A 21,658-nucleotide genomic window follows, 5' to 3' on the forward strand; every position below is an offset into this window, starting at 1 on the left:
TTTTCTTTTTTCTTTGACAAATCTTTAGTTATACAACGAGCCGTATCCAACTTAAGAAGAATCTAGTAATCCAACTCAGTTTGTACCAAATGAGATTTTTCTACTCTGGAACTGTAGCAAAGGAACTAACTTTGTCTAGCAAACTCATTCAAGATTTGGTAATGGTATCACTTGAGTCACCAACGGATAAAACATTTAGTAACAAGGATGAGAAGGGTACGTCAACCGAGAATTTCATAACCTCCAGCTTTGAGAGTACGTGTTTTTCATCACTGCTACTTTATACCTGGAAAGCCTAAAGAAAAACTGAATTCTCAACATTTTAAGAAGACATACTCCTAAGGAACATCCAATCCTCGGCTGACACCTTTTTCCACTAAACGCAGTTTGAGAATTGAAATTAAGATTCTGAGCGCATCTCCTTCACACCGTTTCATAAAAAGGTAGATATCGTCCGTGGCTTGCAGTCTCGCAATTAAATATTTTACAAGCCCGATCTCAGACGTAGGAAAAACACATTTATAAATGGTGATCCAAGTAGATGTACTTTTTTCAATAGCCGTTTTTTGACAGATCACGCGTTAGTCGTGTTAAGCTCTCATGCTATTTTTGTTCAGTATTGATTGGCATTTCATCATGAAAAGACTTACGTCGGAACAACGTTTATAAATCGTTCAACTTTATTACGAAAATTCCCGTTCTGTGAAGAATGTGTTTCGCGAGCTTCATTATTGGATAATATTCGACCGATTAGAACACGCCCAGTATGCAGTGAAGAAAATATAGCAGCCGTAGCTGAGAGTGCACACGAGGACCATGTAGAGTCGATTCGATGCCGTTCGCAGCAATCCGAGCTGACGTATGGAAAGACTTGGCGCATTATACGTCGAGATCTTAAATTAAAATCGTATAAAATTCAGCTTGTGGAAGAACTGCTCGACCTTCCGAAGCGACATCGCCTCGCTCTATGGGTTTTTGAAAAGTTCCAAATTTTAGTGCCAAATTTTGTTCAGTGATGAGGCCCTTTTCTGGCTCGTTGGGTATGTCAACAAGCAAAATTGTTGCATTTGAAACAAAGAAAAACCTGAAGAGGTTCAAAAGCTGTCATTTCATACAAAAAAACTGTTTGGTGTGCTTTGTAAGCCGGTGGAATCATCGGTCTATATTTCTTCAAAAATGATGCCGGTGAGAACGTAACCGTCAATGGTAACCTTTATCGCGATTATTAATGCCTGAAATTGAAGCTTGTGATCTCGGCGATATTTGGTTTCAACAAAACGGCGCCACACATCGCATCAATCAATGGATTTAATGAGAGAACACTTCGGTTAGCAAATAATTTCACATTTTGGGCGGGTCGATTGGAAGTGGGGATATATAAAGTCTAAAGTCTATGCGGACAACCCCGCTTCAATTTAGGAGCAAAACATCACGCGTGTCATTTGCCAGTTACCAGTCGAATCGCTCGAAAGAGTCACCGAAAATTTGACTCAACGGATGGACCGTCTGAGACTCAATAAATAGTTTCCTTCATTTTTAATAGAGCTATGAAGACCGTAAAATTTAAAATTTTATTCAAACCCATTATTTTCATGACACGCTGTAGTTAATTATAAACAATATGAGCCAGAATGCTCAGCAACTCATTAATAGCGCAAGTATTGCAAAATCTTATCATATCAGCAGTGCTTATCGCGATAACAAAATATTCTAGACACACACACCCCGCCGCCACGTTTTCATATCCGGCCCGTCGTTCTCATAGCTCTCTTAACCGTATATTTTGTAACTTTTGCAGGCAAATTGTTAGGTGAAAAAATTCTTATCAACTAAGCAAATAAAGGCAACTGATAAGGCGCTAAATGACAAGAACAGCAACGACTCGCTATAACAATTGCGAGTGCAACTACAATAAAAACATATTGCGCCATAAAGCAAATATAACAACAGCAACAACACAACTTGTTATATACATATACATATATTTAAGCATGTGTGTTAAGTTACTATTGTAACAACGAAATCGAAGGTGTTCGCCCAGTGATCGGAGCGCAGGCAGGACAGTGTGTGAGGAAAGTGCTGTGCTTTGAGTGTAAGTGCGTACTCGAAATGTAAAGGGTGGTTCAAAAGCATGGTTATTGATTATATCAAGTTGAGACGGGACAAGGACTGACACAAATGCTAGAGTAACACCATCGGATCAAATTTGACCCGGACTGACACAATTATTTATGATCGCTTTCAAAATAGGCACGCTAACGATTAATACAATTTTCAACACACTTCTTTAAGCCTCGGCTGGGGTGGCCTTCAGAGATTTAGAGAACTTTAGGCTCAATTTTGGACCGTCGTTCGTCTTTAAGTCTTCACTTCACACCGTGTTCACAAACCCACATCTCGTAACTGATATTGCTGCGTTTGATCACTGTAAGGTCGTCAGGTACGTTGCCAAGTATTTCTTTGTGATTTCTGCTCGAAGTCACTTTTCAAAGCATTCATGCGGTTTAGTACGAATCTAGCATTGGCACGCTTCATACCCAAAACATTAATCAAAATGTGTTGAGTTGATTTCGTTAGAGATGTTGGGATCAAGGCAAAGCATTCCTGGACATGGTTGTTCGCTGAGTTTGGGACCCGTCGAGTAAAAAACTCCCCGAATGTAAAAAACAAAAGAGCCTCGGATGTGAGACTTCCATTTTGATGAAGACCACTGCAAACGTATTAAGGATTTTGATTTAAGGACATGCACCAGAAATGTCCGGTCCCTTGTTTCGGAAGGTGCCGCTTGCCAGCTGGTTGATCAAGAAGTGCGATGGATGGGATAAGGACTAAGACGAGTAGGTCCTTGCGGCATTTACTACAGTGGCCATATAAAGAAGCGTAAACTCAGTGTGGGTTTGGTGGTGGGAGAGAGGCTCCGCGAGATCTAACATTCATCCCGGTGAATGAACGTCTAGCCATAATCCGCATTAAAGCGAAGTTCTTAAACATATCACTGATTTGCGTCCACGTAGTTTTCTATGAGCCCTTGGAGCGCACCTATGGGAGCTGCCCCCTCCGAAATATGGTTACCTGTAGTACTGTGTAGATACCAGAATAGGAAAATTCATCAAGCTACTAGGCTGTCTCCGGATCTTAAAGCCACCAACCATATCGATCATGTTGTCAGATCGGAAGACACCGTTCCAGTGTTTAAGACGTGCGTATGCTCCGAACTCCTTAACGCTAGGACAGCGAAGGTATACACTTTCTGCAACAAAAAACGCACGTCAACAAAACAAGGAAGGTTAGACTCGTTATAAGGGAACTGCGTGACGGCATTTCAAGCTCTTTACAGCTGCAAGCGAAAGCATTGGTTTTCAGAAAAGGCACAAGAACAGCTGGTACTGCCGTGTCGCAGTGGAGGAGAAAACATACCGAGTACCTCGCAACATTACAATCAACCCAACACGTGCGGGATGGGATAGATACCGAGAGTTGAAGAGGAAAGCGAGACGCATTTGCAGATAAGAAGTAGAGTCAAGCGTGAGTACGAGATTGATAAGAAAAGATGCGGCGTCTAACAGAAGATTTCAAGACCGGAGCATATTCTTCTAGAAACCCCAGAGGTGATCTAGTAACTGAAGCTTACACCAGGATACGGTGAACCCGATTCTCCAATCGATAACTATGGAGCAGACTTTCCATTGTCCGACCATGAAGTAGCCTGAATAGCAATTACCCGTCCGAGGAACAACAGAGCGGCGGGGCCGATGGATTGCCGGCCGAGCTATTCAAATACAGTGGCGAACGACTGCTAAGAAGCATGCATCAGCTTGCCCAACGATTGGAATTGGAAAATCTATAATCGACTAATAATCTGTGCAAAATTTCGTGACGATATCTTGTCAAACAAAAAAATTTTCAAAACAAAAAACTTTTGTTTGGCAGCTATATTCTACAGTAGTCGGAACCGAACAATTTCTTCGCAAAGTTAAGTGATGTTTTGAACAATTAATCCTGTAAAATTCTGAGAAGATACCTCGTTGAAGCAAAAAGTTTTCCATAAAAGGACTTGATTTCGATCGTTCAGTTTGTAGAGCAGCTTTATGCTATAGTAGATCGAAATCAGAGATTCCGACATTCCGGCAAATGAGTAGCTTCTTAGGAAGGGAGAACGTGCGCAAAGTTTCAGTTCAATATTTCTCAAAAACTGAGGGACTAGTTCCGGTATATAACGACGGATATGACTAAATCGATTAAGCTCACGCTATTTATTTATATTTATACTTTTCAGGGTCTCCGACGTTTCCTTCTAGGTGCTACAAACGTCGTGACAAACATATATACTGTTCAGCGTATAAAAGGTCGAAAAAAACCCAAAATTTAATAAAAAAGCAACGTTTTAAAAAATGTCTGACATTCGCTTCAAAGCAAACTGCAATTTAGATATGAAAAAGAAACATGTTTCAGTACCACCCGTTATTCATGAATGCCCTTATATATACATTAACAGGCGTAGCGGTATCGCCACTGCCTGCACTAGTTAACGAGCTTTTTTCTATTCAGTATCGAAGTGACTTTGAGACGGTGTGGACAAGTAAAAAGTAAATATATTATAACTTTATCGATTGTCACTACGGAACGGTAATGACCACAACAAAACCAATAGTACTTTGACAACGCACATAACAAAAACAAATGAAAAAAAGTGAAATTTTACGAACAAAGAAAAAAATATGATATATATATATATTTATATATCCAAAATCATATATAGTAAAAGTGCAACGAAATAAAAAAAATTTAATTTCAATACAATTTTGTTTTTGCAGCGAAAAAGTGTGCGGACAACGAAAGGGTCCCAATTTTTAAAGTGAAAAAAAAACAACCTCTGTGATCGACGAGTAAAAAAAAAATACAAAATGGCGCGCGATCAATTGAATTCCGGCATGCGTTGTGCAAAATTTATGCTAGTAATCGTTAGCTTTATGTTTGCGGTAAGTTAATGTACAAGTTATATTTAACAATAAGTAGTCATAAAATTATAACCTCACAAATAATAGCCATTTCGTATAATATGTATTAACTCATTTTCCGAACTTTGTGAAATTATTGATTTTTTATAGCGCAATTTTATCGGCTCTAAATAATTTGTCATAAAATATACACTCATACACACACAACTCAAAGTTAGCAAAGTAAACACACATACATATATGCATGATTACACACCGATTTGTTGGCTTACTGATAGCAGCTGGCTAGCACACCTCGGAACTCACTCACCTAGGCGCATATTATATTAACTGGCATTGATATTTGTGTGTATGTTTGTGTGTCTACAGCGTTTACTTACTGTATGGGGGCAACGTAATTGCACACATTTGCCTATAATTACAAATATTTAATTTGTAATATAACGCTTATGAGTATTTCTCTAAATATTCTAAGACTTTTTGCATATAGAAGACTTTAGTAAAATTCAGAATTCTTACTAAAAAATGTTTAAAACGAGATTTTATTAAACTAAAATAAGTGACTTTTATCTACCTACCTACAAGTTTCATGAGGTGATTCAAACCAAAGTGAATTTTTACAAAATACCTTCGATATTAAGTATGAAAAATTTAGAAACTAGAAGCCACGCATATTCTGAAGTTCCAAAATTCTCACAATACGGTTTTTGAGGAAATTGATAGTAAATTTACAAGACATCTTATTAAAAACCATAGAAAAAACCCATTTTCTCCCTATATCTTGTACACTTTTGACACAATTTGCAGGAATTTTTGCCCGTGAGGTTTTAAATACCATTTTGCCGAATTGAAACGGTTTGTATACTATATGAACAACTTCCCAGACATCATTAAGAATTTACCAATTGCCCTAAAGTAATGTAATAAAATTATTATTTAAAAAAGGGCTAAGTTCGGGTGTCACCGAGCATTTTATACTCTCGCATGATAAAGTGATAATTGAGATTTCATTATCCGTCATTTACATATTTTTCAAATACCGTATTTGTGTAAAGTTTTATTCCGCTATTATCATTGGTTCCTAATGTACTATTTATGAATTCAAAATAGCGTTATATTGGAAAGGCGTGGTTGTATAAAGTCTGTACATGTCATCAGGGTGTTAAGAAAATATTATATGGAATTTTTTATCGATCAGTTTGAGATATGGTTTTTGGTCCAGCTGGGCGATGCCACGCCCATTTTATAGTGCAATTTCTTCCGATCTGACGTTTTTTGTTAGTGTTAACGCACTTTTAGTGAAAACCTTTGTAAAATTTAATATCGCTGATTATGGTATTGCCTTCGAAAATAAACTATGCCAAATTTCGAAAAGATATCTTGTCAAATAGAATGGTTTTCCATACAAGCACTTGATTACGATTGTTGTTGTACCCATTATCTAGGCACCGTTAGGATGGTAAGGTTCAGATGGCAGTTGTCATTGAGGACATCCAACAGGTCGGACGGACGGACGGACAGACGGACGGACAGACAGACAGACGGACGGACGGACTTGCTGTTTCGAGAACGGGGTCGGACTTTAGAAAACAGACCGGGTGTGTCACTATAATACTCTCCTTAGGGTTAGCTGGATATGCAAAGAGGTGGTTAGTGTCATACGGTGACTCGTCGGACATATATGTATGTGATATGTCAGGGTCGATTTTGTGAATAAATAGGACTATGTTTCGAAAAACCTGCTGAATGGTTTTCCATACAAGAAAACGATTGTTGCTGTGTTATCTAGGCACCCTTAGGATTTTCTCAGAAAACAGCCGGACAACGTTACCCAGAAATTGACCCGGATTTTATCGGGCCAAGGGCTGTATTTTCGGAGATCTAACCTCCTTTGGATCGTTTTAGATTAAGTTTGTTATCACTGGAGCAACGCCATGCAGTAAAAGTTGCTCCGTATCCTCTTGACCCGTACTTGCACTGAGTCTAACCTGGGGCCTGAGGAAATTTTCTGCTGCTTTCCATCCGAACTCCACCTTGGTTTGGTGTAACACATGCAATGAATGGATGCTCATGCTTTAAGACACATCTGAAGTGAACGACGAACTCCGTGGCCACATGCTGCCAACGCACGACTGCGACCTTATCCTCCATACGGTCCATAGAAGGTCCAACAAGCAGTATGTCTCCCATTAAAAAGTCAGATCGTTCAGTTTGTATGACAGCATTATGCTATAACGGTGCTATATTGCCGATTCCGACAAATGAGCAAATCCTTGTGGCCAAACAATATTTCTTCGAATTTTAGATCTATTATATTAGACTTTTTCAAAAATTGAGCCTCTAATTCTCATACAAAAATGGACAGATTAAATCGACTCAGTTCAACACGCAGATCATTACTATACCTACATATATACGGTTTAGGATCTCCAACGTTTTCTTATGGGTGTTACAAATTTCGTAGCAAACTTAATATACCCTGTACAATATATAAAAAATTATTTAATTTGACAAAGTTAAAAAAATGTTGCTAAACACGAGGTTATTTTGATAAGTTAGACATTTTTGAACTAGAAATACCTTTTCGACACAAAAACTGCTTGTTTTTTATAGTAGCTATTTTTTACTTTGAGTCTAAAACTTTTTCCAATACATACTATATACATATATGTACATATAATTGACACTTCCGCCAGTAGCTTGGTGGAAAACTTCTCCCAAATGGATTTTAAAAGCAGCTTTTGCATAGCAAAAATATGGTCAGAGATTGGCAATTTTCTACCTTTGAGTGACAGCTGCTGAGAAACATATTTTTTTACGGGACAGGAACGAACCTTAGACCTATATAGTGGATGTACGAAGTAGTCCCTTCATAAAGATTATTGATATTTCAATTCATTCTGAGAGATATAACGTATGATTCACATTTAGTTGCTCATTCGCATATATTTGCCGTTTTGTATTACGACTGCACTTATAGCAACCCTACTTACAATCGTCGAAACATTTTTCAAACACAATTTTTGGGATATACTTTCAGTGATTTTCAGCTATCTTGTAAAACGACTGCCCTTTGAGGTTCTCTTTATTTTAGGAAATATGCAAAAAATGGATGAATATGGAGGCTGAGTTATCGTCACAGTATTGTTTTTGAACATGAATTATCGAACAAATTCTTTGATCAATTTTTTAGCCAACAGAAATCGCCAAGCTCATAAAAACACGCCTGCTATAGACAAAGAAAGCACTGAATACAGCTGAAAACGTTATCGTACTTCAAAGTGTTGTTTCAAATTTTTTTTAATTATATGCTACCGTTTCAATCACTTCAATCGCCTTAGAACATTTTCCATATAATATTTCGTCCAATATCTACTAGAATATTTTATTCGTACAATGATCAACGTTCAAAAAAATTAACAAAAATTGAGAAAATGTCAGTGTTAATAAATTTTATTGTGTGGAGAGTTATTGAGTCATACACTAAGTAATTTCGTTATTTTGTGTGTAAAACAATTTATGAAATTATATATTCTCCATTTTGATCCAATATCTATTGCTATCTTTCGGGCAAGAGATTGATCTACGCTCATGAAATGTTTGATAATCGCGGAAAAAAAACTGGCGTGTTCATTTGAGGTGAAGGTTCTCCTATCCCAAAAATTTAGCAGAGACCAGAACAAGTAATAGTCCAAAGACACCAAGTCTTGGATAATATAGTGGGTGTATTAGCAAAAGCCATTTAAGCTGCAAAACATTTTGGCGAGTCATCAAACCTGTATGAGTACCTTTTCTATTGAACAGTTCTGGCTTCTTCTGTTTAAGTGCACCACTCAATTTGTCCAGCTGAGCACAATACACCTTAGAATTAATCGTGGTATTGTAGGGCAAAAACTTCCACCAAACAAACAACATAACCTTTATTTTGTTACTATCTGACTTCGAAATGGTTTGAGCTTGTTCATATTTTTAAGACCAAGCGCCAGAAGCTTTATGTTCTTGTTAACAAACCACTTTTCGTTGCCAGTAACAATGCGCTTCAAAAAAGTATCACTTTTATGGCGTTTGATAAACAGTCGTTAATGCGATGAATCATATTTCATTCTGTAAGAGCATGAGCAACCCATACGTCAAGCTTCGAAATTAACTCCAGACGTTTCATGTGCTTGTAAACGGTCGCGTTAGACAAATTTAATCTTTCAACGAACTCTTGAATTTTTATTCGAGGATTTGCATCGACTAATGACTTTATTTTATGCACACCGGCTTCGAGATGCCTTCTAGGGTGCATCCCCAAGATCGAAATTGTCGGAACGTAATTTGTACATATCACAAAATGTTCGTTTTGCTTGAACTATAGAGGATAGCTAGGCTAAGTGCGCCGTCTTTAAACGCGTTTTTCTCGAAACTGTGTTTTTGAAGTCAGTTGGCAAAATTTCTTTAGAAATACTCAACCGATCTTCATGAAGTTTTACACAGGTCTTTGAGATACATTTTTAAAGACTTGAGCGAACGATATTTTTTTTCGATTACAACTTTTTGAAAAATAAAATGTTGCGAATTTTTCTTTTCTTGTAAAAATGTCTGCCAAAAATCCAATTTTCAGTTTTTTTTTCCTTCACCTAAGTTCTAAGTTAAGATTTTATCCTGTAAGGAGTTATCCTGCCAACGCGAACGCATTTTTTCCGAGGGGTCAACGGAAATGGCATCGCAATGACCAATTTTATAATATTTTTTTTTCTAAAAATATAAGAATTTCCGTTAATAGTGCATGTTGAAGCAATAAAAAATTCTAATAAAATATTTAATTTTTTTATGAGAAAAAAATTTTTGAAAAAAGGCTGTTTTTTACCCGAGGAAACCCATGTAACCCCTTGAGAAAACTTTTCGCAAGCAAGCCGTACTACAGAGCTGATTGAATTTGTGTGTGTGGTTGGATTATTTGTCTCTGAATTACTCAAGTTAATTTGAAAAATGTGGTTTTGAAAAAAAAAAATAGATTTTAGAAGACAATTTGTAAATTTAGTAAAACGTATATTTATTGCTGTTTGAAAATAAAAACAAGTTTAAGAAAAGTAGTTGTTTAGTGAGTAAAATTTAGAGGTTATGTCACCACATTTAAATGTTTAAAATACTGTGCTTCAAACGGTAAGAGAGAGGCTACTCTTATTCGAAGACTTTCGCGCGAAGTTAGCTGCGAAATATTTCGAGAAAATTTCGAGTGCTCAATCTCAATTTAACTGTTCTTTGTTTGCTTTGCAACTCTGCATTAATACTTAGTTTTAAATCAAAATAAAAGAATTTTTGTTGTTGCCTTGCGGACAAGCTGTTATTTTAGTACTAGCCTCAAACTGACGAGAGCATAAGGCTAGCATATCAGTACACAGTCCTACCAACATTTGCTTCAGAAATATTGTGTAAATCGGTGAATATTTATATAAATGATATGGCCTTTCTATTTCTTAACGTCACTACATTGTTTGCCTGTTTTTTGTATTTGTATAATTAATATGTAGAAACAAAAGTGTATAACTTGTTGTTATCAGAATCATAATTAGTGGTATACAGAGTTATAAATACACTGAGATAAGAATATGGCAACTCTGATTATGTGGGAACTGAGATAACTCTAGCTCACACACTAAATTTAACGAAAAACAAATTTTGCTAAAATAGTTATATATATGCGTACATATGTACATAATTCCCAATTTTTTTGGTTTGAGGCCTGACGCAGTTTTTTTGAGGGTGAGGGGGTGGAAAGTGCCATCCGCATCATCAGTGCTGTCGTCACAGCAACTGTATGCCACTTGCAGGTCACTAAAAATCTCTCCCCCCTCTAAAGCCCGACGGAGTTACGAAAATACAAATAGATTTAATTTGGCATTAAGAAAGTGACTCTCCAAAAGCAATGATATCTAGCTTGCTTTCTTATATTCCATACTTATGAGCAAAAAATAGTAAGACTTTGTTCATAATTTTAAAATTCTTAATTTATTCTTCAAATGCTATGTCGAACCCCTCACAGTGATTCCCCTTGGCCCCAAATTACACTTGTGACAATGTTTTTTCCAATCCTCGAAAGTTAATTGCTAAAGTCAATTCCCGGAATAGCCTTCATTATCGATTCACATTTAATGTCTTCAATTGAGTCAAAACGGTTTTCCCGGAGCGAACGTTTGAGTTTGCTATATAGCCAGGATAAACACGGAGCTCAGCCGTTGGCGCCTCGCAATCTTGTGGCATATAGCAGTATACAAGAAGTAAAGACTCATCCTGGGCACCATTCACTACCACAACCGTCAGTTCATCTGTGGAAAGACTGAACTCAGTATGGGAATATAAACTCTTCTTTACCAATATCGCTGATCTTACCTTGTAATTACGCTCGGGCTGTGGGTTATGTATGTAGTTTTGTGACTTTAGCCTTGCGACCACGTTATCCAATGCAATCCATGGTTAATGAACTAAAGCCACGTCGTAGTCGTCCTTCTCTAAGTCGAGAAGAAGCTCAGTAGATGCGATCTTACTTTTGTGGGGTACCCTCACCTCTTAGTTTTGTGGTTTTGGACCGTCAGAATGCTGATTAGGTTCTTTTACACCTGCACATTTTGTAGGACAAGCGAAGTCGCCATGATCTCTTCTATGCCGAAATACTTTTCCATTTCACCTTTCTTCAAAGTGTTTTTGTTGCCGTCCGTGGGGTAGCGCCTCTTGAGGTGACGGAACACGCTTTTCATGTCCTACGCCATCTTCCTGAACCTCGCGTACAGAATATCCTCTGTCGCCTTATTGATCTAAAGGATGTGGTTTTGACCTCCATCTTCGTTGGACAATACCGCCACGCTTAACACCTTCCAGTCGCTATTCGCCACAACCGGATTCTGTCGTTGTAGCAACTGCAGAGCGTGTTCCGGGTCCACCACGCGAGGTATAGTTACCTTCGCTTTGGGCACCGATGGAATACTGCTGCCACCACCCCCAGTTTTCTTCTTTTCACGGGTTTGGAATCATTCTAGTCGCTTCCCTTACATATGTTAGGGTCGAATCGTCGTTACATTTCAAGATTTTAACTTCGCTGTGCCATCCTGCTCCATCAAATGACGGCAAGGGTGCCCTTAGTTCGGCGTCTATTCTCGTTAAGAGGGCTTTTTTTCCACTGCTCTTGTGACATTTCACGGGTTCATATTCCTACAGCCGCCTTGTACTCCGCTTTTGCCTTCAACTCCTCTTGTGCCCTCCGGTAGGAACAGCCTTATCTCCTCTGACGTTTGGACTAATATCCCAGTCCACTTCGTTCCTTTGTTGACTTCCATGTTAAGTTTAAGGATTCGGGGGTCTCTACCCCTGGCGTTTTATACCTACCGTCAGGTATCTCATTACCAATGGCCATTGTAATACCCATTCACCTACTTCGGAGGATGCATATAAAGCAATCCATCATAAGGGGATGTTTGGGAAAATACGTCAATATTCACTAGGAGCCGATTGTCTGCAGTGTAATGACTCTCACAGGAGCCAGCTTGAAATCATGACATTGTAAGCAACGAAAAACATTGCCCAGTCGACATCCGTCGTGGACGTGGTTCATCGTCAACACGTTCTCGCCCCTTTTTGAATAATCTTACTGCTCTTAATACATATGAAAATTTTCATGATTTTTTTAAAGCGAAATATTTCAATAAGGATTTTTGACCATAGGTTCAAAATATTTTTTTGTAATTATTACATTCCATACTTGTAGTATCATATATAGTACATAACCATTTACTACCTTCAAACAATAATTAATTCAGTTGCTCTCCTACGAATAAGCAAACTTTTGCACTCTTTTCTTATCATCGGAAATATTTAGACCACACACATTTGCAAGTGAATGAATGAGTAAACACTCGTATCATACGATATTATCAGTGAGGTGTCGTTATTTGATTAGCAGATACTATATAATTGACGTAAATATGCAGATATATATACATATATATATATATATATATGGATACCTACCTATATAAATGCCACTCTACTTATTTACATGACCATATGTTCCTGGAAATATTCTAACTCATAACTAAGTAGATATTTATACGGAAAAAATTATATAGATATTTAGTATAATATACTATATTATAGTTAATGAATAATAGGTATTTTCCCAGTTTGTATGTTTCAGGGTATTAAAAGTGATTTATTGGTAGAAAAGTTATAGGTATGATGTATACGCAATGCCTAATAACAGCTATTGGAAAGTATGTATGTCAAATACCAGGTTAAATAAACTAATGAAAACTATCAAAATAACTATAAATCACTAACCAATTTTAGTAGAATTATAAAAGTTCATAGTTATGATGTTCTACCTATACAATGAAGCGTCATTTGAGAATTGCACCAATGCCTCTCACTTTGAGTAAAGTTTCATGTCTAGCATTATATTTTTCATGCGTAACAGACCGAACTAATAGAAAATCTTTAAAATCGGTGTATAATAACGCTTACTTCTCTTAAAATATCATTTTGAATCCCAAAAATTTAATTGACTTTAAAAAAGTCAACGAAAATATGAATGATATCGAATTAACCTTTTGTATCGGATTAGAAAAAAAGCATTAGACCACAGCCCTCAAGCCTGTGGGGAATGCTGAATGTTAATTATCATTCGAAAGAACGTTCTTTGGCGTTTATTTTTTAAAGATTATCTATTTCAAATGGCCGCGGTCACGTCTCAAATGGTTCATCCGTTGGGTCCACCTTTCGATGACTCGTTCGAGCATTTCAACTGGTGACTGGCGAATGACAAGCGTGATGTTTTGCTCCAAGGCCTGAATCGAGGAGGGATTGTCCGCATAGACTTTAGACTTTACATATCCTCACCGGAAAAAGTCTAACGGCCCAAAACGTGAAATTATCTGCTCACAGAAGTGTTCTCTCAATTAAGCCATTAATTGATGCGATGTGAGGGAAGTGGCGCCGTCTTGTTGAAACCAAATATCGCTCAGATCAGGAGCTTCAATTCCAGGCATCAAATAGTCGGTTATCCTGTCGCGATAACGGTCGCCATTAACGGTTACGTTCTCGCCGCCATAATTTTTGAAGAAATATGGACCGATGTTTCCACCGGCTCACAAACCACACCAAACCGTTGTTTTTCTAGATGAAATGACAGCTCTTGAATCTCTTCAGATTGTTCTTCGTCCCAAATGCAACGATCTCCATACATCCGAGTTGCTGTGAACGGCGCCAAATCTGCTCTCCACGGTCTTCTCAGCTACGACTGCTATATTTTCTTTACTATGTGCTGTTATGCAGTGATGAATGCTAGGTCTCAAGTTTGGTGAATAATACACTTAGTATGCCAAATATGTTGACCATAAGTTGAGCAAAGCGCGCGAGACACATTCTTTACTGGACGTGAATTTTCGAAATTAGTCTTTCTATGACGAAATGCCAAATAATACTGAAAAAAGTACCTCTACTTGGATCTCCGTTATCTTACATTCAATTAACTACATGAGATATATTTTGCTGGCATTATTTGCTGTACTTTATCTTGCCTAACTTTAGCTAAAATTTCAAGGAGGAATGTTTGCTTTGTTCTCTTTCAAATCAATCGAACAACGAAGATATGTATTGAAAGTTGTCAGAGTGCTGAAAAACATATTTGTACTTATCTTGTCTTAGCTTTCGTATGTCATATCCTGCCTATCTTTTTCAGCCTTGGTTAAGCACACTGAGAAACTTCGAAAACTTCATATGCTTAAAGAGAGATTTGAATATTTTCGAATCCAACGTAATATAGGGCAGTCGAAAAAGTCTTTTCGTATTCCAAATCAAACTTTAACTTATTTTTTTATATTTATAATGAGCTTTAATGAACAAATATGTACTATTTTGGTCGACAACTTTTTGACATTTTTCCGCGAGAGACATTAATCCATTAGTGTAAAACTTTTCTGGTTTCTCTGCGATAAACTGTGACAAGTAATTTTCACTGGCTTCTCTTGAAGCCAACTTTACTCCATTAAGGGAGTTCTGCATTGATGGAAGTGGATGCATCAAAACTTCCCAGCTAAGATCTCCCAGTGTTTGCCGAGTCATCAAAGAAGTGTGTGTGGTCCAGCGATGCCATTTCTGTTGATCAGTTCTGGCCATTTTTTTCAATTGCTTGCTTCAATCCCATTAGTTGTTGACAGTAAAATGTAGAATCAATCGTTCGACCAGGCTGGAGCAGCTCATGATGGATGATTCCTTTCCAATCCCACCAAACCTTTCGAGGTGTCAATCGTGGCTTTACGACCATTTGTTGAGCTTCACTACGCTTTTCGCATATTATTGTCGTATTTGATCCACTTTTCGTCTCCTGTTATCATTCGCTTCAGAAATGGTTCGATTTCATTTTGTTTCAGCAAAGGATCGCAGATGTAAATCGATCCATAAAATTTTTCACAGACAATTCATGCGGTACCTAAACATCGAGCTAATTTTTGTAGTCAGCTTTTTTTAATTGGTTCAAAATCTTTTGATGATGAATTTTAAGTTCCTTTAGCGATGTCATGGCTGCTTATGTGATGGTCAATTCTTTTCACAATTTCATCGACTTTTTAACGATAAGTCGACCAGAGCGAGATGCATCTTTCACATCGAAATTTCCAAAACGGAAACGAGCGAACCATTGTTGAGCTACACGAACTGATACAGCATCGTCTCCGTAAACTTCACAAATTTCATTGGTGGCTTGCGTGCCATTTTCCCTTTTTTATACAAAAATTTCAAAATATAGGGAATTTCTTCCCGAATTTAATTTTTTTGGTTAAATAAAGCTTAAAATCTCGCCTTTCTAACACTATATGGTATGACACAATGTGATTGGTAACACTGGAGATATACGACTGCAAGGACATCTATTGACAAAATACGAAAAGACTTTTTCGACTACCCAATATAATTCGTAAAAATAAATGTCGAAGGCAAATAAAACTTTATGAAAAGGTTATTTAGGCTATTACCAAGTGGAGTACGTTTAACAAGTGAAGTAAAGCTGATATATTCCTAAGCTAGTCTCCGCAGAAAAATATTAATGTTTGAATTAACTCAAAAGTTCATCGCATTTCTCACAGAAAATCTGTGCTCAAAACCTATAACTATCTATTTATCATTCGCTTAATAAAATACATTTTAATTTTTTTCTTCCTTCTCTCCTCCAGCTCACCGCGGTTTTGCTTATTATGGTCGGCTCAACAATCCAGGCGATATTCGGCGATTTTAGCCAATTCATCGACGGTCACTTCTTCTCGCCGCCTGCATTGCTCATCGCCATCGGTTTCATTTTACTGCTAGTCGCAACATTGGGCGCTTATGGTGCGGTCAAGGAGAGTGTAATGCTAATCAATTTGGTAAGCTGAATTTAATATATTTTATACAAATAACAACGTTATTATTTCGTTCTTACGACAGTACGGCGTTAGCTTGTTCCTGGTGTTCATACTGGAAGTGGCTGCCGCCATTTCTGCCTTTGTAATGCAAACCCAAGTGCGTGGCATGCTGATGCGCACCATGAACGATTCCCTCATCCACTATAATGAGAACGAGTATGTGCAAATGGGTGTGGATTTCATGCAGGAAACCGTAAGTAGTTAAAACTCGAAAATTTTTTGAGATTCTTAGTAATCATTTTCCTTCTTTGTTTCACTCTTAGCTCGGCTGCTGTGGCGTTAATAGTCCGTTGGACTGGAAACCACTGAATAGCACTAATGCCGAAATTGAGGTGCCAGCATCTTGCTGTGATGAGACCTCTATCGATGACGTCAATTACTGTATTAGCTCTTACGACAGCGGTTGTTTGGCACGTATGGACTTTATTATCTCGCAGAGCACAATGCTAATTGCTACCGGCGCTACCACTGTGGCCTTTGTGCAGGTAAGAGAGAAAAGTTGAGGAAGTGATTTTTTAGTTCAAAATTACTAATAGATAAGGGTAAGATTTTATTACACATGATTGATGAAATACCACAATGGATCGGCGTTCCAAGCTGTCCAAGTAAGATGTTATGGATTATGCCTGTTAGGACCGACTTCTTAACTTTACCTAACCTAAAAGCGTTGATATAGGAAGAGCTCTGAATCGGTTACTACTCAATCTCTTTTAATAGTTTGTGATGAATTCTCACCGCAGTAACTTACGATGTTTCTGTCAACTACTGAGAATCAGCGTTCACAATAGGTTAGGCTAGGTTAGTCTGGTAGTCCAATGAGCCACGTGTAGATCAGTTTTGGTCCTTTGCGATAGCAGATAGAGCTCAGTTACTAGGTCCATGACGAGTAGTCATCCGTTACTATGCCTGTAGTTGACGTGAACAACGGATTTTGAGGCCTCGATAGCTCTTCCAGTGTATCATACCGTGGGGCCCCAGATGCTTACAGCGTAGTCTTGCCAATGCGAGACAAGTGAACAAGAGATGTTCCATTGTTTCGCTGATTCCTTACTCTACACATTTCCTGCAGTTTTCTCAATCCGTCAACCCAATTCAGTGGGCGTGTGTCACCACCAAACAGTGAACAATTAGTATTCTGCCGATACCAATAATGAATAATAAAAATAATGAATGTAGTCGAAAAAGTAGATATCATCGCAAGCTATGCATCGCTAATGCGATAAAAAGAGCTTCTTGTCTTCACTTTTTGTTATTCTAACAAATGTTCAACCATCCAAAGTCCCATAAATCACTGTTTAACTGAGAAATTTGCCCACGACGCAATAAAATGTCTTCGTCAAAAGTTTCACTCAATAAATTGACTATTTCGTTGGATGTCTAGCATCTAGTGCCAGCTTGTGTGAACTAAAGGTCGTCCAGATCAACATTCTCCAATTTAGGCACGAAAAATTCATTAATAATGACTGTACATTACGGCCGGCCCATAGAGCAAACCAAACAGCTTGATGGTCGTTCGGCTTCAATTCTGGCATGAGTTGGAGTTTGTGAACTCGTAAACCAAAATATTTCCGCAAAATCTTCCATAAAGCGGATGGGCGCAGCTGAAATTGTTACGCGCGACGGCGATGGGCTCAATCAAGTCTTCTACGAACTTAGGTTCGCATTGCCCTACAGAGTCTCTGAGCTCTGCTCTGACCTGATGCTCATTATTCGATAGGGTAAGCGTGGTGTAAAACCGATCCATGGTTGCTCGAATTATTGACTCTGCTAAGCGAAGACCAACTCCGAAATAGAATTTTCAAAAACATTTTCCATGATTCCGTAACCGTGTTTCTATTAGAAACACAAAATTTGAAAGAAACTCGCAGTTAATTCTTTTTCTACAGTAAAAATCAGCAGACAAGGCTTTCGCACACATCGCTGACATATGGAGATCTTGACACGAATTCAAAAAAAAATGTTTTACGAATCTAAGGAATCGCTTTTGATCATTTCGGTTTGAGCGCGCTGTTTAAATGGATTACAGCCGGTCCAGGTCAAATTTGCTCAAATGGTATGGAAAGTCGCACAATAATCTCTTACTCTATTAGGCCGCTGACAAGTATAAAAAGATTAAAAAGGTTTTTACCGTTATTGCTCTAAATACATAAGTGGCGAACTACATAGAAACATCATACTAAGTAAACATATTCCTTTACTTTTCGTATGATAACATTAATAATATTTTGAAGTTACATCATATAATGGGTATTTCATTTCTTTAATGATTTCTACGAAGGTAGATAGGTGAGTAGAATGGCTCTCTGACGATGTTCCCAGACCTTTCAAAGGACAAAGGTGAAACCACCGCGACTAAAATCACCTCTGATGAAGCTCATTAATACAAAAGCTTTTAGTTGTACAACCTCTGAAACGTCGCCAAGAAACCCTCGACCGATAATAACGATTATTTTCCAATATAAAACTAGCATTTGCATGGAGGATGTTGCCAGGTTGCTATATATATTTCTGGTCTAATAATGTAAATAGGCATCTTTATCAACGAAAATGTTTTTTTTGTTTTTTTTTTTTATTTTTTTTTTTTTTGTCGATTGCTGTTTTGTTTCGGGCTCATACGCATAGATCCATGATTCGTCACCTGTGACGATCTTATAAACGTCTTTTGAAGCACCGCGATCGTATTTTTTCAGCATTTCTTTACACCAATCCACACCAGCCTTTTTTTGAGCGATTGTCAAATTGTGCGGGATCCAACGAGAACAAACCTTTTTACGGCCGGCCAGGTGTTCATGCAATCTGAAGGAATGTTACATGACGGTCTTGCATTAGCAGTTCACGTAAGGCATCGATGTTTTTGGACGACCTTCACGAAATTTGTCTTTGAGCGAGCGTCGGCCACGATTGAATTCGTTGTACCAGTTTTTCACAGTGCTATAGGATGGTGCTTCATAGCTATACAAAGATTTTAGTTCATCGATGCACTCTTGTCGTGATAATCCACGTCGAAAGTTGTGAAAAATGGTCGCACGAAAATGTTCACGAGTTAATTCCATTTCTTGGCCGAGATGAATTTTTTAATTCCATGTAAATAAAACAATTCACGATTAAATGACAAAACGTTCTGAGTGATGTTATGCTAAAAAATGTCAAACTTTCCAATGGAAATGTCAGATTGCACCTGGCAACACTTAGTGTTGACCTAGGCCAGAATATATATTTTCCGTATGGTTTCCTCTTCTTCTAAATCTTGACAGCTACTTCTTCTTTTTCTTCGCTATTGGCCTACGCGGTTATATCCGATTTTACAAAAGCGCGCCAGTCGTTCTTCTCTTCCTTTCATTGTTGCCAGTTGTAGATTACAAGTATAGCCAAGTTCTCCTCCACCTGGTTTTGCCAACGGAGTTCCTTTTCCTCTCCTAGCGGCTACTACGTAGAATATTTTCAAAGCTGTAGTGTTTTTCATCCATTCAGACGAAATGACCTAGCCAGCGTAGCCGTTGTCTCTTAATTCGCTGAACTATATCAATGGCGTCGTAGAGACGTGTCTTCCGTCTATCACAATATGATCAATCTGGTTGGTGGTTTTTCGATCCGGAAACAAACAGGTAATGAATTTTCCTATGCCGGCGAAGTTGATCAGCTAAGTCGAACCCATTTGAGGCATGTTTCATCATGGATGCTGAGTTTACCGACTGTTGTTCTTTCTTTGCATAGCCTGACATCTAAGTCCCCACGCGCGATTTTGACATCTTTGTGTGGCAGCTCATATAGGTGCGCTCCAAGTGCTCATTGAAGACGTCCTTTTCTTCCGTTGGAGCTTAGGTGCAAATCAGCGATATGTTGAAGAACTTGGCTTTGCTGCGGATTGTGGCGAGACGTTCATCCACCGGACTTGGTGACGGAGTGTCTTTCCCACCAACAATCCTACACCGAATTTGCGCTCTTTTATATGACCACTGTAGAAAATGCCACAAGGACCTACCCGTATCAGTCTTTGTCCCGTTCATGACACTTCTTGAACGGCGGTGATGTCAGCCTTTACTCTTACGAGGACATCAACCAGCTGAGCAGCGGCAATTTTCCAATTAAAGGACCAAAAATTCCAAGTGCATGTCCTTAAAATAATAACACGTTTGCAGGGGTCGTCATCAAAATGGGGTCACTTATTCGAGGCTGATTTCTTCCTTTCATTGGAGGTGTTTTTTACGTGGCGAGTCCCAAACCCAACACTTTAGCTCGCCTTCAAACGGATGTTTTTTGACTACTCATAGGATACTTGGTCTAAGACCGGAAGTCGTGAGCTGCTTGATATATATGCAAAATAATCGTTTCTGGCCATTGAATGTTGCCCAGAAAACTTTCCTAACTATTGTGAGCTTCTACACATGGCTCCATCCTCCTTCAAATAGATAGTGAAATTTCTCTGGAAAGTTTTGCTCTGCCATTATTTTTGGGTTTCAATGCATTATGCATCTTTAAAAAGCTTACGCTAGATGTCACTGTGATAAATTTCTTATTATTTATATTATGAGCTCTCATCGAAAAATATTTGTATTATATTTATTTTTTGTTTTTAATAATTTTATTTTATTGAGGAAACACATTTTTTACCGTAATTTATTCCTCGCTTTCCAGTTACTCGGCGTACTCTGCGCCTTCATGTTAGCCAAAACGCTACGTCGCAACAAATCGATACGCGAAGCACGCCGCTGGCAGCTACAACAAAGCTTGGGTGTACTTATTTCGGGTGGCAAGGTCGTGCCACCGACCAATTCACCGATTAACGGCTATACGCAATTGGAACGCGCTGAACGTTATATGGAACACGATCCTGTCACGTATACGCCAAGCAGTCCCAGTGTTAATTAAGCAAGCGTGAGGGAGAGTGGATGTGAGTAGTAGCAGAGAAATGGCCACAAATAGAAATGTAACAGTAAAGTGCCTAAAAGAAAATGTTTTTTCTCATCATTGTTTATTGTATTATTGTAATAGCAGTTATTTTTAAATACAACAAAAATAAAAATGTAGTTTATATCAAATCTTGTAATTTGCGCTTCAAAAGGACAGTTTGAAATATCTATTACATAAACTTACTTGTATAACTGTAAAGCGTTAATTTATAGCGTGCAATTTTAACTAACTGTATTAGCAAGTATATTGTGACAAAATAAAATAAAAGTTTTATTCAAGTGAGATGAAAGTTTCTTCATTATTTATTTATTTTATTTTTTTTTAATTTTTATTTTTTTTTATTTTTTTTTTGTGAAT

The 21,658-nt window shown here is 37.9% G+C and overlaps 1 protein-coding gene across 1 annotated transcript in view; it reads left to right on the forward strand.

Annotated features, from left to right (window-relative positions):
* Nucleotides 1-21,583, forward strand: part of LOC126753736 (uncharacterized) — a 56,776-nt gene extending 35,193 nt beyond the window's left edge. The window contains exons 6-10 of the mRNA XM_050465407.1: nt 4,863-4,979; nt 16,163-16,351; nt 16,413-16,583; nt 16,654-16,875; nt 21,026-21,583. Of these exons, the coding sequence (XP_050321364.1) occupies nt 4,863-4,979; nt 16,163-16,351; nt 16,413-16,583; nt 16,654-16,875; nt 21,026-21,259 (933 nt within the window). The 3' untranslated portion in view covers nt 21,260-21,583. The remainder of the gene's footprint in view (nt 1-4,862; nt 4,980-16,162; nt 16,352-16,412; nt 16,584-16,653; nt 16,876-21,025) is intronic.
* Nucleotides 21,584-21,658: the final 75 nt, after the last annotated feature.

Source organism: Bactrocera neohumeralis, chromosome 3 (genome assembly GCF_024586455.1).
Source record: "Bactrocera neohumeralis isolate Rockhampton chromosome 3, APGP_CSIRO_Bneo_wtdbg2-racon-allhic-juicebox.fasta_v2, whole genome shotgun sequence".
Taxonomy (NCBI): domain Eukaryota; kingdom Metazoa; phylum Arthropoda; class Insecta; order Diptera; family Tephritidae; genus Bactrocera; species Bactrocera neohumeralis.